Source organism: Gekko japonicus, unplaced genomic scaffold (assembly GCF_001447785.1).
Source record: "Gekko japonicus isolate JY-2015 unplaced genomic scaffold, Gekko_japonicus_V1.1 scaffold21, whole genome shotgun sequence".
Lineage (NCBI taxonomy): Eukaryota > Metazoa > Chordata > Lepidosauria > Squamata > Gekkonidae > Gekko > Gekko japonicus.
This window is the reverse complement of record NW_015173122.1, coordinates 1,939,809-1,954,131: the sequence shown is the minus strand read 5'-3', so window position 1 is coordinate 1,954,131 and position 14,323 is coordinate 1,939,809. Positions and strand designations below refer to the sequence as shown.

Below are 14,323 nucleotides of genomic sequence, written 5' to 3'. Positions count from 1 at the left end.
CTGCCAGCTCCACTAGCAGGCTCCTTTGCAACCCAGAGAGCATATGTTGGAAATGCTGTTCAGAAGAAATCCTGATTACCAAAGAGATCTCCCAGTGCAATGCCAGAGCACAGTGGCAAACATTTTAAGCAAGGAATGCCAGACAGTGAGAGGAAATTTCCTGTCTGCCTTATGTGAGGATATTGTCAATACTGTCATAAGAACAGAAGAGAACGTAAGAGAAGCCAATGTTGGATCAGGCCAATGGCCCATCTAGTCCAACACTCTGTCACACAGTGGCCAGAAATACCACGTTGTTGAAGATCTCCGCTTTCTTCTGGCAGTGGGCATGACATCACAGATGTTCTTTTAAAAAAAATCTTTTTATTAATTTCCACACATATCAACAAACAGACACACACAAATACATAATATATAGATATACATAGTTTTTTGGTAAAAGGTAAAGGTAAAGGTTTCCCTTGCTCGAAAGCCAGTTGAATCTGACTCTTGGGTTGCGGTGCTCATCTCCGTTTCAAAGCCGAAGAGCCAGCGCTGTCCGAAGACGTTTCCATGGTCATGTGGCCGGCATGACTAAACACCAAGGCGCACGAAACGCTGTTACCTTCCCACCGAAGTGGTCCCTATTTATCTACTTGCAATTTCTTGCTTTCGAACTGCTAGGTTGGCAGGAGCTGGAACTAGAGACGGGAGCTCACCCCATCTTGCGGCACCCGGGTCTTGAACTGCTGAACTACTGACCTTCCACAGCCTGCAGTTCAGCGTCTTAACCACTTGAGCCACCACAGCTCCAGTTTTTTGGTACCGTTACAGAATTATACAATGGCCACTAACATCATTCTTTTAATTGACACTTCTCCAATGAAATTTCTAATAACGCAACCTGAAGCTAATTACTCCTATGCCATCTCTCAGTTTTCCTAGCATGTGGTCAACAGCCAGACTCACAAAGCCCCTGGGGGCCAGAGATATATAAATACACCTGAGCCTCAGCAGTTGGGTTCACAGCAGAGGCTGTCAACCAAGCGGCCCGCCGCTGGGCTAATGGTAAGCCATCAAGAGGGCCGGTGGCAACTTTGAAAGTGGAAGTTGGTGGGGACGTGGCGAAGTAGGCAGAGGAAGGCCGTTTTACTGAAGACTGCCTTTGGCTGCTGGCTTAGTGTGGAATGACTGGCACTCCAAGTTGGAGTTTTCCATTGTGGCTTTGAATGGGTTTTTATAATTGTTGTTTTCTCTGTATTGTTTCAAAGGCTCCAGAAAACAGCAAGATCGGCAAAGGGTGTGCTGAAGAAGCAGTGAACTGGGGTTTCCCTCCCATCCCCAGCTCACCTGCACCCCCTCCTCCACTAACCTTTCTCCACTCTCTGTCTCTGTTTCTCCTCCTTTGACTTTTGTCTGTCTCTTCTTTTAATTCTCGCCTCCGCTCTGTCTCGTAACTCCTTCACTCTGCCTTCTAACCTCTTACCTCCACTGGGCCTCCTAACCCATTAGCGCCACCATCCCCACTGCTTGCTGTTTCCTCTCTTCCTCCTCCTCTTCTTTCTGCTCTGTCTCTGCCACCCCGTCTTCCCTTGCCTTCCCTTCTCCTCTCCTCACCCCCCCCTGCCCCCGCTTCCCCTCCCTCCACTGGCCCCGCCATTCCCTATTCCACTCCTGCCACGCCCCCAAGCAATGGCTGGGGTGGTAGAGGGAATGGAACAGGGAGTTGTTGGGGGTGGTGAAGGAACGGGAACGGGGCGGGGCACGCCAGCTGCAGACATCCCATTCCATTGTTTCCCAAAAGGAACCAGTGGAATGGGGGGCCTGAGGCTGACCCCATCCTCTTCCTACCCCCCCTACCCCCCTCCCCTGGGAGTGGGAACTCCACGGTAGCTGCGCCAGGCAGTGGCCCTTGCTAGAGAAGTCTTCCACTGGAGCCAGCGAGGTAAGCGTGTCCTGTGTCCAGCCGTCTCATAAGCCAATTTGCACGATCCCTTTTGTTGCCATGGCACAGTACCTGGTCATTCAACACCTGATATTGTGAGTGCTCTTTTTAAAAATGTATTTGTGTTGAAACATTTTTTTTATTTTTTAGGAAAACAATTTTGAGAATCCACTTCCGAGAACCAGAACTAAGTTATTACTGGTGCGGCAGAGTGTCGAGATAGCAGAGCACAGGCGATTGGCTCCTTGACGGTGCAGGCGACTGGCTCCTTGACAGTGCAGCGCCTTCCTCCTATTGAGAGGAAAGAAGTGTCAAGACCCTGTGAGGACACGATGCCTTCAGCTATTTGGAGCTGAACTTGATACAGATCGCTGGGGGTCAGAGCCGACGGGCAGAGTCATGGCTGAAGCAGCAAGTCAGTTCTGCCGCACCTTCGAGGTTCCTCCTATTGAGGAGAGAAAGGAAGTGTCGAGAGCCTGTGAGGACACGATGCCTTCAATTGTTTGGGGCTGAACATGATAAAGATCGCGGAGGCTCAGAGCCGATGGGCAGAGTCATGGCTGAAGCAGCAAGTCAGTTCTGCCGCACCTTCGGCATTCATCGTCAGGGCTTCTGTGCTGAGGCCAGCCACAGAAAAGATTTCCAAGTCATTCTATTGAACTACATTTTAATAAATAAATGTGTCTGTGTCCTCATGGTCAAAAGGGGCCTCCTCACAATTGTTACTAGCCTTGGGTTTTTACATGCTGCTGATAAAGGCCCATTCCCTGTGATAAAGGCCCATTCCCTGTGCCTTCTCTGCCTAGGGGTCCACACAACAGAGGTGCCTGCTCTTTCAGTACTGCTAAGTCGCACTCCTGCCACCCCCCCCTTCGGGGTTAGAGCGGTATATAAACTGAATGTAATAATAATAATAAACAATTAATTAATATTATTATTATTTATTAATTGTTTATTATTATTGTTATTATTATTATTATTATTACATTCAGTTTATATACCGCTCTAACCCCGAAGGGGGTGGTGGCAGGAGTGGCTCAAGTGGTTAAGACGCTGAACTGCAGGCTGTGGAAGGTCAGTAGTTGAAAGCAAGAAATTGCAAGTAGATAAATAGGTACCACTTCGGTGGGAAGGTAACAGCGTTCCGTGCGCCTTGGTGTTTAGTCATGCCGGCCACATGACCATGGAAACGTCTTCGGACAGCGCTGGCTCTTCGGCTTTGAAACGGAGATGAGCACCGCAACCCTAGAGTCGGATTCGACTGGCTTTCGAGCAAGGGAACCTTTACCTTTACCTAATTAATAATAATAATAATAATAATAATAATAATAATAATAATAATAATAAGCCACTTATTTGCTTGGAGGTATAAACCGGTTTTGCAGCAGAGGGAGGTGGAGATCTCAGGGGTCAAGGCCAGAGAGGGCTAGCGTTTCCACCGAGGGGCCTCAGAGCCGCAAGGCAGAAGTCTGGCACAGTGTTGCAAAGGAGGGGCGACACGGCTGGGCAGCCGACCAGGGGAAGCAAAAGAGAGACGCCGAAGTCCACCTGGTCACAGGCTGGTGTCGACTCCGAGGAGCACGTGTGGGGCGGGGGTGGCCTCCTTGGGGGTTTGGGAGGCTCCTGAAGACTCGGGCGAGGTAGAGCCAATTTTCTTCTGGGCATCTGGAGAAGTGCGGCACGAAGAAAGCTCCTGCGGCTAGAAATCCCTCAGGCTTTTCCTGTGGACGTCCCAGGAGACGATGCCCCATCTGGGAGGCTGCAAGCTGAAGCTGTAAACTACATTTCCCAGGATGCTCAAGGGGAGAACGAGGAGGAGGAAAAAGAGGGCAACAATCGGTTGTTTGTAAATTTTGCGGCTGTGCAACGGAGATGGATTTTAAGCAGGGAGGTGGAATGTGCAAGAACGAGCCTCAAGAGATTGCTGGCCCGCTCTTGCAGACGGGAGAGAAATAAGCGACTTTAATCAGACCTGCAATGAACGAGGGGGAGAAACAGGAGTTTTTAAAATGTTTAAATAAAGTAAATGAACTTCCTGTTTTATATTTCACCATTGTTATGATCCAGCCTCGAGTTTTAATACATTTTTTTGCTAGTCTTTCTTTAAAATATATCACAGCTTCTTACGAATTGACCTTTAGGGTTGCCTATGATGCTGACCCGCAAGCAATTCCTTTTTCCTTTGAAAAATTAAAAAAAAAAAAAAACAGCCGCGCCCCGGTCACATTCTTTACGGTAACCGCGCAAGGTGCAGAAGTCGGAGCGCGGCGACTTGTCAATGGGGGGAGGTGGGCTTGCCCCGCCTTCGGGGGTGTGGCCTGCCCAGGAATCGGCCCCGCCCCTCCGTCCAGGGCGGCCTCCGCCGCGCGCGCTCCCGCCGGCCCCTCCCAGGCGCTGGCGGCGACAGGCGGTTGGAGGAGGCCGGCGGCCCGCGGCTGATGGCTGCGCCGGTGCTGGGCGCCTTGCTGGGGGCGCTGTTGGCGCTGCTGGGCGGCCTCTACCTGGGCAGGTGAGCTACCTGGGCAGGCTCCGCCCCGAGCGGCAGCCCCCTGGAAAAAAACCCCGTCCCCGGGTCGCTCTTCCCTGCCTTCAGCCAGGGAGCTGCAGCGCCCTGGGCCTGCTCGGACTGCCCGGCGGAGTTGCGGGGGAGCTGCCCGCTGTCCCCTTTGCTGCTGCGGCCTTCCTGCTGCTTGCCTCCTTGCAGCCGGGGGCTGGTGCCTTACTCCAGCGCCCTACTCTCCTTGCCGGACGTGGCCCAGATCCGCGCACTCGCGATGTGGCAGTTGGCACTGGAAGCCCCGGGCCCTCACCTGGGTCTGCCCCTCACATCAGGCGCCGTTGGCCGTTTGAATCCCTAGTTTCCACCTGTAGGAAGCCCCCTGGCATCTTCCAGCCCAACTCCCGGTGCAGCCTCTGGCATTCTTCTCCCACCCCCACCCCCACCCATTGCTAAGAGGGAAGTTCGGCTTGCAGTCTCTTTCGAATGCCCGGAGCTCCGCCATGGAACAGACCGATGACAGAGCCATTGAGCATGTGCTGGGTGCCTTTTTGGCACTGCTGAATAAGTACAAATCCCTGTGGCCTAGCCGGACCGGTCTGACTTTTGCACTGGTTTTACCCAGCACCCTCCTGTGCCTTGCGTATGTTCCTTTTGATTGATGTCGGTCTGTTAACCTGCCCAGTCCTTTGGGCTGAAAAGTGACTGCACCAGATTGAAACTTCTGTTGTGTGCCTCCTGAGCACTGCCTTCCAGTGTCCTTGTAGCCAGTGTTCCCTCTAAGCTGAGTTAGTGTGAGCTAGCTCACAGTTTTTTAGCCTCCGGCTCACACATTTTTGCCTTAGCTCAGGAAGGAGGGCTCCAGAGCAAACTGATTTATATAGTAGCCAAATTGCCTGCTCACAACTTTAATGCCAGTAGCTCACAAAGTAGAATTTTTGCTCATAGGACTCCACAGCTTAGAGGGAATGTTGCGTTGTAGCCGCTACTGGAATACTGTAAATGTGCCTGTTTTTCTGTGCAAGGAACCAGCTGTGATTTCACTGTAGGTGCTGCTTAGTTATCTACATTTAGCCTGCAGAATTCTTCTTTTCACCACACAGAGCTTTGGTCATCTTGGTGACAAGTTTCTCTTTTAGGACGACTAAATAGTCACAGGTGGTGATGGCCTGGGGCTGGAACTCATTTCCTCCTAAGCATTTCTAGACCCTTTCTCAGACTCCTTTGGTGCAGCCAGTCCTGGTTCCCACCCCACACCCCAGAGAAGGAGAGGAATGATAGTAGGAAGGGAGTACAGCTGTTGGGCCGCTGAATCCTGTCTCTCCTGTAGGTGCCTTCTTTACATCCTGGTCACCAACTGGTGCCGCCGGCGGCTCCAGGCAGAATTGAAGATCGGCTCTTTTGGTTTTTTCCGGATCCATAATCTCAGCCTGAAGTTCCAGGAAGAGGAGCAGACAGTGGTGGGTACTGGGGAGTTTTGGAGTGGTCCCCAGGAGGCGATTCTTGCAGGGAGATTCAAAGTGGAAGAAAGCTTGTTTTTGTTTGTTCTCCTATTGCCGTGAATGGCATGCACTGGGAAGTCAGACGGGGCCTGGTGCCTTAGCCCTGAGATGGTTTTGGGAATGGCTCCTGAAATCCGATGCCAATGCAAGGGAAGCTGAAATATTTTTTTCTCCAGCCCTGAGTTTTGGTGGCACCGTCCTCAACTCTTTTCTCTGGAAAAAGGGGTGGCGGGCATGGCAAGCTGAGTCAGTGGAGCAGGGGGCACCTACAGGGGAGGGGATACCAGAAGGGTCCATGGCCCTCACCTTAGGCTCTGTGTGTGTTGTTTTAGGAAATTGACAGTATCTGGGTCTCCAGTAAGCTGTGGAACCAGGATGTGCCGTAAGTATTTGTGCCGTGAGCATGCAGAGCTTGGTTGTGTGTCCACTGGGGCCTGCATTAGCCTGATTGAGAATTTTTACCTTCAACGAATACTGTCCCTGTCCACCTGTTTGTCATGGAACTCTGGAGCATTGTATGCTGCTGGGTATGTTGGGGTGAATTTGGGGCACAAGCTGTGTCCATACGGAATACAGTCCCCCTGAGAGCACAGCTAACACTCCTTGAGGGTGAACAGTGTTTGAGTCCAGTGGCACCTTTAAGACCAACAAAAGTTTATTCAAGGTATGAGCTTTTGTGTGTGCACACACTTCCTCAGGTACATTGAAATGGAAGTCATCAGTCTATACATATAGGTAGAGGGTGAACAACAAATTAGCATACAACATAATGAAGATGTTTTAACAGAAATGAGAACCAAACAGGAATAGCAGGCTCAGTTTATATGGTCACCATTTGTTTGAATTTAATTCCAGGGGGAAACACAGTGAAGCAAATAAATATGTCAAAATTGGAGACTGATGTGTAAATGTATCCTCTTTAATTGTGGGATGGTGGGAGTAATAAACTGAGACCCTGAGAATGTTTGCATCTGTTAAAATGTCTTCATTATGTTGTATATTAATTTCCTGTTCACCCTCTACCTATATGTATAACTTCCATTTCAATGTATCTGAGGAAGTGCGCCTGCACACAAAAGCTCATACCTTGAATAAACCTTTGTTGGTCTTAAAGGTGCCCCACTGGACTCAGACTTTGTTCTACTAGTTCAGACCAACACGGCTACCCACTTGAATCTAACTCCTTGAGGTAGTATGTTACAGGGGAATACTGGTAGGGGTGGTCCAGTGGCCTTTCTGGGTTTGCTGATCTTGTCTGGATACTTCTGGCAAGATTCCAAGGAACCCCCAACCAATTTGAAAACCGTTGCAACAACCCGGCTTGTCACATTGAAATCCCTGGGGAGGTCTCCTGGGACTTCAAGGCTACCCTTTCCTGTTTCCTGTGGTAGTTAAGAGTCTGACTGGGATCTCGGGGACCCAGGTTCAGAACCCCGCTCTACCATTCAAGCTTGCTGGGTGACCTTGGACCAGTTGCACACTCTCCTCCTAACCTTCCTCACAGGGTTGTTTCAGCGATAAGATGGAGTAGAGGCAACTGATGTAAGCTGCTATGGGTCCCCATTGGGAAGACCTGTGGGGTATGAATGAAGCAAATAAATAATTGCTTAAAGAATGAGAAAAACAAATTGTTGTGGCTGTTGGGTTGCTGTGTGGAGACCCTGGCTTTTAGCGGGCGACTGTGTACGAGGTGGGAAAGGTGGTTGTGGCTGTTCTTTCCCTCTGCTTCTCACGCAGGCGCTACCTGGCATTGTGCTTTGGAGAAGTGTGCGTTCGCATGGACCTCCAAAAGGCGCCTGGGCTTCAGCCACCCGCGCTCAAGGTGCCGGCACAGGAAGATGCTGAGCAGAGCAAGGTGCTGTCCCTCGGGCCCTCTCTGCTGCGGCTGCTTAATCAGGTACGGGGCCCTGTGGTTGCATTTAGCCTTCCCGAGGGGGGTTCAGACGCCAGAGCAAAAGAAGCCCCATGGTCTTGGCTGCATCTACTGGACCTCACTGCAGGAAAGAAGGCCGTTTGGTTGGGTAAGCTTGGACCACATCTAACTTCTGTGCATGGAAGTACAACTTCCCTGCCCTCCCCTCTCCCCAAAATGCTGCTCCTGGGGGAAGGGGAAGAGCAGTGGGAACTGGAGAACTGCCACAGCAGGGGAGAAACGGTGAAAGTCACCCCCTGTTGTACTTGTGGATAGAGATGTGAATGCCCAGGAAACAACCTGGAAAATTGGGGGGGGGGATCCCCCCCCATAGTCTCCCCCCTCATTTCTCCTACAGAAAACCTGGAAATTTTGGGGAGTACTGGAAAAAAAATGTTCTTTAAAAAAAACCAATTTTTAATTGAAATAACAACAAAGTCAAAAAAACATAAAATACTTAATAGTGGGTATGTCATACATATTAAGTAATATTACAACTTAATAACTTTACTGTTTTTTAATTACTTTCTCCATCACATATTAAAGTCTATAGAACCAAATATAGTAAACACGCAACATCTGCAACCAATCGTTTCACCATATCTGTAGATCGTTAACTTCGTCTGATATTTCTTGTTGAATCAAATATTCTAAAATTGGAAATCAAATTGTTACAAAATTAGAGTGACATACTGATATTCATATTGTGATAATTCATCGGACAATTTTGCCAAAACATAATATTCCCAAAGTTTTTTATGCCAAAGTGATACGTTAGGGGCAAAAGATGTTTTCAAACAAAGAGCAATAGCTGATTTTGCAGCAGCTATAGCAGAAACTATCTCTTCTTTATGTTTGTTGCTAGCTTTCTGGGTCCAGCCATTAAAAAATATATTGTCAACCATCAAAGCTATTTCTAATGTTGTAATTTGACGTATATGTTGTAAAATTTCCTCCCAGTATTAATGTTTATACAGTACAGCCAACAATGGAGAGAAATATGTTCTTTTAAAGAATTAGTGAAATGCTTTTAAAGACAAGGTGGGCATGCTGTAGACATATATAGCTTTTCAATTCAAGGTGCATTTCTGCATCTAGAAGGATACCTGATAAGGGGAGCTTGCAGGGCTTTTATTGTTTCTCAACTGTTGCATGCCTTCTGTTATTCTTTCGACCTGATTCTTTCCTTGAGGTCGACCTTTTTATCTCTCCCTCGAACCACTGTGACACATGTACACACACACACTGGGTAACAAGTAGCTTTTTGTCCTACCTTGCTGGAGGGGAAAACAGATCAGAAGGAGGTGGGGCAGAAAATGCACCAAAGCCTCAAAGGGAAGCTCTGAAAGCTTAATTGAGAATTGAGCTCTCTCTAACCAGATAGCTAAACTTAAGGTACATATGCTAAGGTAGCATAGGGTGCCCCAGCTTGCAGTTTTCTCTCAAGTATTGGGTGTTTTGTTTGTAGAAAACTAAGCCATTTTAACTTCCATAAATATGTCAAATATTGCAATTTTATATCTTAAGTAACTTTAAAATGATGTGTTTAATGCTGTTAAAGCAGTAAAATTAGTTCAGGCTTGATAGGACAGTCAGTATTGCATATACTTCAGGTTTTCCTACCATTTTGATTTTTTGCCAAAAAACACGGGGGCAGGAAAACTTGTTTTTTTTCCCATGGCTTCAACATTTTTGGAAATTTTACATCTCTGTGTTTTCCAAAGGGTCCAACCCTTAAAGTTTGGTTTCCAAAATAGGCACGTTTGAATGATTCATTTACAAAACTGTGAATGTATCCTGGGTAGTGGAAAGCGCCATCAAGTTGCAGCTGACATATGACTACCCTGTAGGGTTTCTAAGGCAACGGACAAACAGAGGTGGTTTGCCATTGCATGCGTCTGCATAGTGGCCCTTGCCTTCACACGAACAAATGAACCCCCTTTATCTGAATCAGACCCTTGGTCTGTCAAAGTCAGTATTGTCTGCTGAGACTGGCAGCAGCTCTCCAAGGTTTCAGGTGGGGGTCTTTCACACCACCTACTGCCAGATCTTTTAACTGGATATACCGGGGATTGAACCTGGGACCTTCTGCATGCCAAGCAAATGCTCTACCACTGAACCACAGGCCCCCCCTTTCTTGGAGGTCTCTCATTCAAGGTTTGAACCGAGGCTGACCCTGCTTAGCCTTCAAGCTCTGACGAGAAAAGGCACTTGCTCCGATCTCTCTTCCCTGGGCAAGTGCCCGGCTGTCCTCTTCACGTCAAGTCTTCACCGTATCTCAGGCGCCTGACCTCCAAGAAGCTTCTCTGTTACCTTGACTCTCTGCTGACAAAACAGAAAACGCTTCTTGGTGACAAGAGAGTGACAGTAACTCAGAAGACAGCAGGGTTCTCCAGGAGCCAAGCACTATTCCATCTACGGGTTGGCAGGCATCAGATCACAAGTAGAACGTGTCATGTACATGACACCTAAGAAGATTGCAAATATGAATCAAAATATGTCAAACAAATGCTGGAAATGTAAGAGGCATGAGGGCTCATTTTATCATATGTGGTGGACTTGTGAGAAAGCTGTAGACTTTTGGACAAAAGTCCACAATGAAATGCAAAAAATACTGAAATGTTCTTTTAAAAAAGCACCGGAAATTCTGCTTTTGGGACTCAAAATGGAAGAAGTCAATACGACTAAAAAAACTTTACTCTGGTACCTGATAGTGACAGCGAGAATGATTTATGCTCAGTTTTGGAAGACAGAAAAGGTACCAGAGGTTGAAGAATGGATACAAAAAGTTCTGTTCATGGCACAAATGGATAAGATTACAAAAAAACTGAATAACAAAGAAGACGATGAGTTTTTTGGAGAATGGAATGATTTTAAAATTTATCTGGAAAAGAACTGGGATGTGAAACAAAACTTAATATGTTTAGATCAATATTAAGTCAAACGATGTTATCTTTAGATTGTAATGATGAAAAACTGATATTGTTGATGATATGAAGTAATTTGGAGCAGGGGTGGAAGCATTGTGGGAAGCCATTGGAGGGAGGGGAGGAACTGGGAATGGGGTAGACAATTGATAGAATGAAATGTTTTATATGTTGTATTCCTGAGAAAATAAAATTTGTTTACCAAAAAAAAGATCACAAGTAGAACGCAGGGGCAAGGGGGGCAACGAGAGCCTGGGTTCCTTCCATTTGGGTCCTCCTGCCCACTGAGATCCCTGTCCTCCCTCCCTCTCTCCCTAGCTTTTCTCAGTTCACGTGCAGTCCGTTAACATCATGGTCCTGCACGTGGCGGCATCGGAGTCTCTCTGGCACGTCCAGATCACAAGAACCTGCCTCCTCCTGGGCTGCGATGGTCGACGGTGAGTCCAGCGGGGGGGGGGGGGTTTTGTCATCACACCTTTGTGAACAGCTTGGGGGTAGGGGAGCCTTGCAGGGCCTGTTGTCTAGCTAGGCCTCCCCACTGGGATGAAGTTCTGGGCCATGCCGAGAAGGCAGCTGGCTTCCTCATGCTCTTCTCCATCCTGAAGGCCACAAATGGACCACAGTGACGTTTGCCGGCAAAAGCAGATGGGTAGATAAGGAAACAACGGTAGTTTGTGAGAAATGTCTTTTCCCACCATCTTGGGAAGTGTATTGTTTTATTTGCTGATAAGTTATAGGGCCACAGTGACATTTGCCGGCAAAAGCAGAGGGGTAGATAAGGAAACAACGGTAGTTTGTGAAAAATGTCTTTCCCCACCATCTTGGGGAGTGTATTGTTTCATTTGCTGATAAGATATAGGTATTCTAACATTGGTTTTGATTTGAATTATTTATTGTGCTTGCTCTGCTGTAAGCCGCCCTGAGCCCTGCTTGCAGAGAAGGGCGGCCTAATAAGCCTGATTTAATAAATAAATAAAGTGCTTCTCGTTTCCCCCATCTCTCCTCCAAAGGGGAGCCTCCTGGGCCGCCCCCTTAAAATGGAGACGAAACCGCTGCATGCCAGTTTGGGTCCCCATAGGGGAGAAAGGTGGGGTACGGGTGAATTAAATAAATGAAATAAAATTGTATCATGTTCCTGTTCCAAATGAGGCTGGTGGAAATGGTGGCCTGGGGTCAAAGCAAGGATTTGAGGGAGGCGCTCGCAGCCTTCTGCACTGTTTACGTCTCCTCCTTTTCACCAGCTTCATTGGCTCAGTTATCTTTGTGTTGGGGGGGGGGGGCTTTCTCTAGTGATCTGTTCTGGATGGACCCAAAAGACCCCTGGGGAAAGGAAGTATTGCTGCCGCTACCAGTTTGGTGTGAGAGTCAGTTTGGTGTAGTGGTTAGGAGCACAGACTCTAATTTGGGAGAACCGGGTTTGATCCCCCAGTTCTCCCCATGCAGCTGCTGGTGTGACCTTGGGTCAGTCACAGTTCTCTTAGAACTGTTCTGGAAAGAGCAGTTCTTGAGAGAGCTTTCTCAGCCTCACCTACCTCACAGGGGTGTCTGTTGTGGGGAGGGGGAGGGGAAGGAGATTGTAAGCCGCTCTGAGACTCCTTCAGATAGTGAAGGGTGGGGTATAAATCCAATCTCTTCTCTTCTCCTCCTCCTGCTCCTGTTTTAACTGTGGGGTGGGCAGGACTTGGATACTTCCCCTGATGCTACTCTTGGGGATCTTTGATTTCTGAGCCCCCTTGAAAATGGCAGGGCCAGTGGCTAACATTAGCCTAGGGCAGGTGAAATTAGCCAGCATCAGGGGTTCCTGCATTATCACCACCACCACCCAGCAAGCTGATGGGAAGGTCTTCCCTCATATGGAAGTGGTAGTAGGCAGCAGAACTGGAGGTTGTTTAAAACGTAAAACTTCACCTGTTTGGAGCAGGGGATGCTTGCCATCTTTGTTTGTTTTCCCTTTCTCCGCTGCGTTCCGTGTTCTCCGCACGCACACAAACCTTTGGCCCTAATTGGAACCTTCTTTCTCCTCCTAGTGTGGCCTGCGAGGTGACCTTCAGTCAAGTGAACAGCAAAGTGCTCAAGAGCAGCCAGCAGGTGAGATGGGGGGGGGGTTTCCCTTCCAGATCCTGCATAGTCCACCTCCCCAGTTTGTCCTTACAAGCAACCTTGGAAAGTAGAGACAGTGACTGGTTCAAGGTCACCTGGGCAGCCTTGTGCCCAAGTGGGGATCTTCTGAACCTGGGCCACTGGACCGTCTGCTGCAAAAGCTTCTCCTCTGGGATGCTGGCTTTGAGGGGGGGGGTGGAGAGGGTAAGGCGGCCAGGCTTCCACCTCTGATGCACGTGGACGGGCCGGTAGCTGGCGCCTGCGGGCCCTGATACGTGCACCCCTCTCCCTGCAGGATGATGCTTGCCTGGCAGAGCTGTCCTTGGCACTCACCGTCTCCCTGGATATCTGCATGAGCAAAAGGCAGCTGCAGGGCGTGGCCGTCGGGGTCTGGGGCACCCATGCCGAGCTGCACGAGGGGCTGTTCCTCAGCGAGCTGCTCTGGAGAGTGGGAGGCAGCCCCGGAGAGGCCGCAGGTCAGGAGATCTTTCCCCTTCCGGCTCCTTGCCCCCCCCCCCCCCCAGATTCGAGTTGCCACTTTGCTGCTTCCTTTGGGCGAGGAGCCGGGCAGGCCCACGGTGCCCACCACAGCTGGCAAGGGGCTGAGGAGCTTATCCAGGCTGGCTGCTCTGGGAATCAGGGAAGGCCAGTTGGGACCGTTAAGCTCAGGGGGGAAGGCAGCATAGCGCCGTCTCCATCATCACAATAGTGTAGCTTCAAGCAGTCGGATTGCAGATGTAAGCTCAAGAGGTACGGGAAGGGGCTGTGGCTCAGCGACAGAGCTTCTGCTTTGGGTGCAGAAAGAGAGCCAGTTTGGTGTAGTGGTTAGGAGCGCGGACTCTAATCTGGGAGAACCGGGTTTGATTCCCCCACTCCTCCACTGGGAGCTCGGTCAGTTACAAGTTCTTTCAGAGCTGTTCTCTCAGGAGCAGTTCTCAAAAGAGCTCTCTCAGCCCCACCTACCTCACAGCGGGTGTCTGTTGTGGGGAGGGGAAGAGAAAGGGTTTGATTCCCCACTCCACCACTTGCGCCTGCTGGATGACCTTGAGCAAGCCATAGTTCTGGCACAGCTGTTCTTGAAAAAGAGCCGATCTTCTTCGTGGTCTCTGTGCTTCACACCAATGGGATCTAGTGCGCCTGCGCTGGATCTGCCGGTGCCTAGCAAGCTCTCTTAAAAGGATTTTCGTGCCTGGCCCAACTGAGCATGCTCAGGAGCCCCAGTGAGCATGCCCAGAAGGGCAGGCACGGACATCCCGACAGTTCTTTCCTTTCCGCCGCGCTGAGCAGACCTTTCTTCGAGAGGTCTGGCCGGATCGCTGCTTTTGGATCACTTTTTAGTGACTAGCTCTCATTTTTGCCTCAGTTTTTTGTTCAGTTTCTCTTTCTTTTTCTGTGTTTAAAAAAAAAAAAGAGAGAGAGAGAGAGAGAGAGACTTTTTATTTTTCGTCGTCTGAGGTAAAT

The 14,323-nt window shown here is 49.1% G+C and overlaps 1 protein-coding gene across 1 annotated transcript in view; it reads left to right on the top strand.

The window, feature by feature from the left end:
- Positions 1-4,316: 4,316 nt before the first annotated feature.
- Positions 4,317-14,323, top strand: part of KIAA0100 (KIAA0100 ortholog) — a 61,167-nt gene continuing 51,160 nt past the window's right edge. Inside the window, exons 1-8 of the mRNA XM_015421906.1 lie at positions 4,317-4,433; positions 5,752-5,881; positions 6,256-6,305; positions 7,661-7,820; positions 11,081-11,199; positions 12,790-12,850; positions 13,158-13,338; positions 13,669-13,683. Coding sequence (XP_015277392.1) covers positions 4,363-4,433; positions 5,752-5,881; positions 6,256-6,305; positions 7,661-7,820; positions 11,081-11,199; positions 12,790-12,850; positions 13,158-13,338; positions 13,669-13,683 — 787 coding nt within the window. The 5' untranslated portion in view covers positions 4,317-4,362. The remainder of the gene's footprint in view (positions 4,434-5,751; positions 5,882-6,255; positions 6,306-7,660; positions 7,821-11,080; positions 11,200-12,789; positions 12,851-13,157; positions 13,339-13,668; positions 13,684-14,323) is intronic.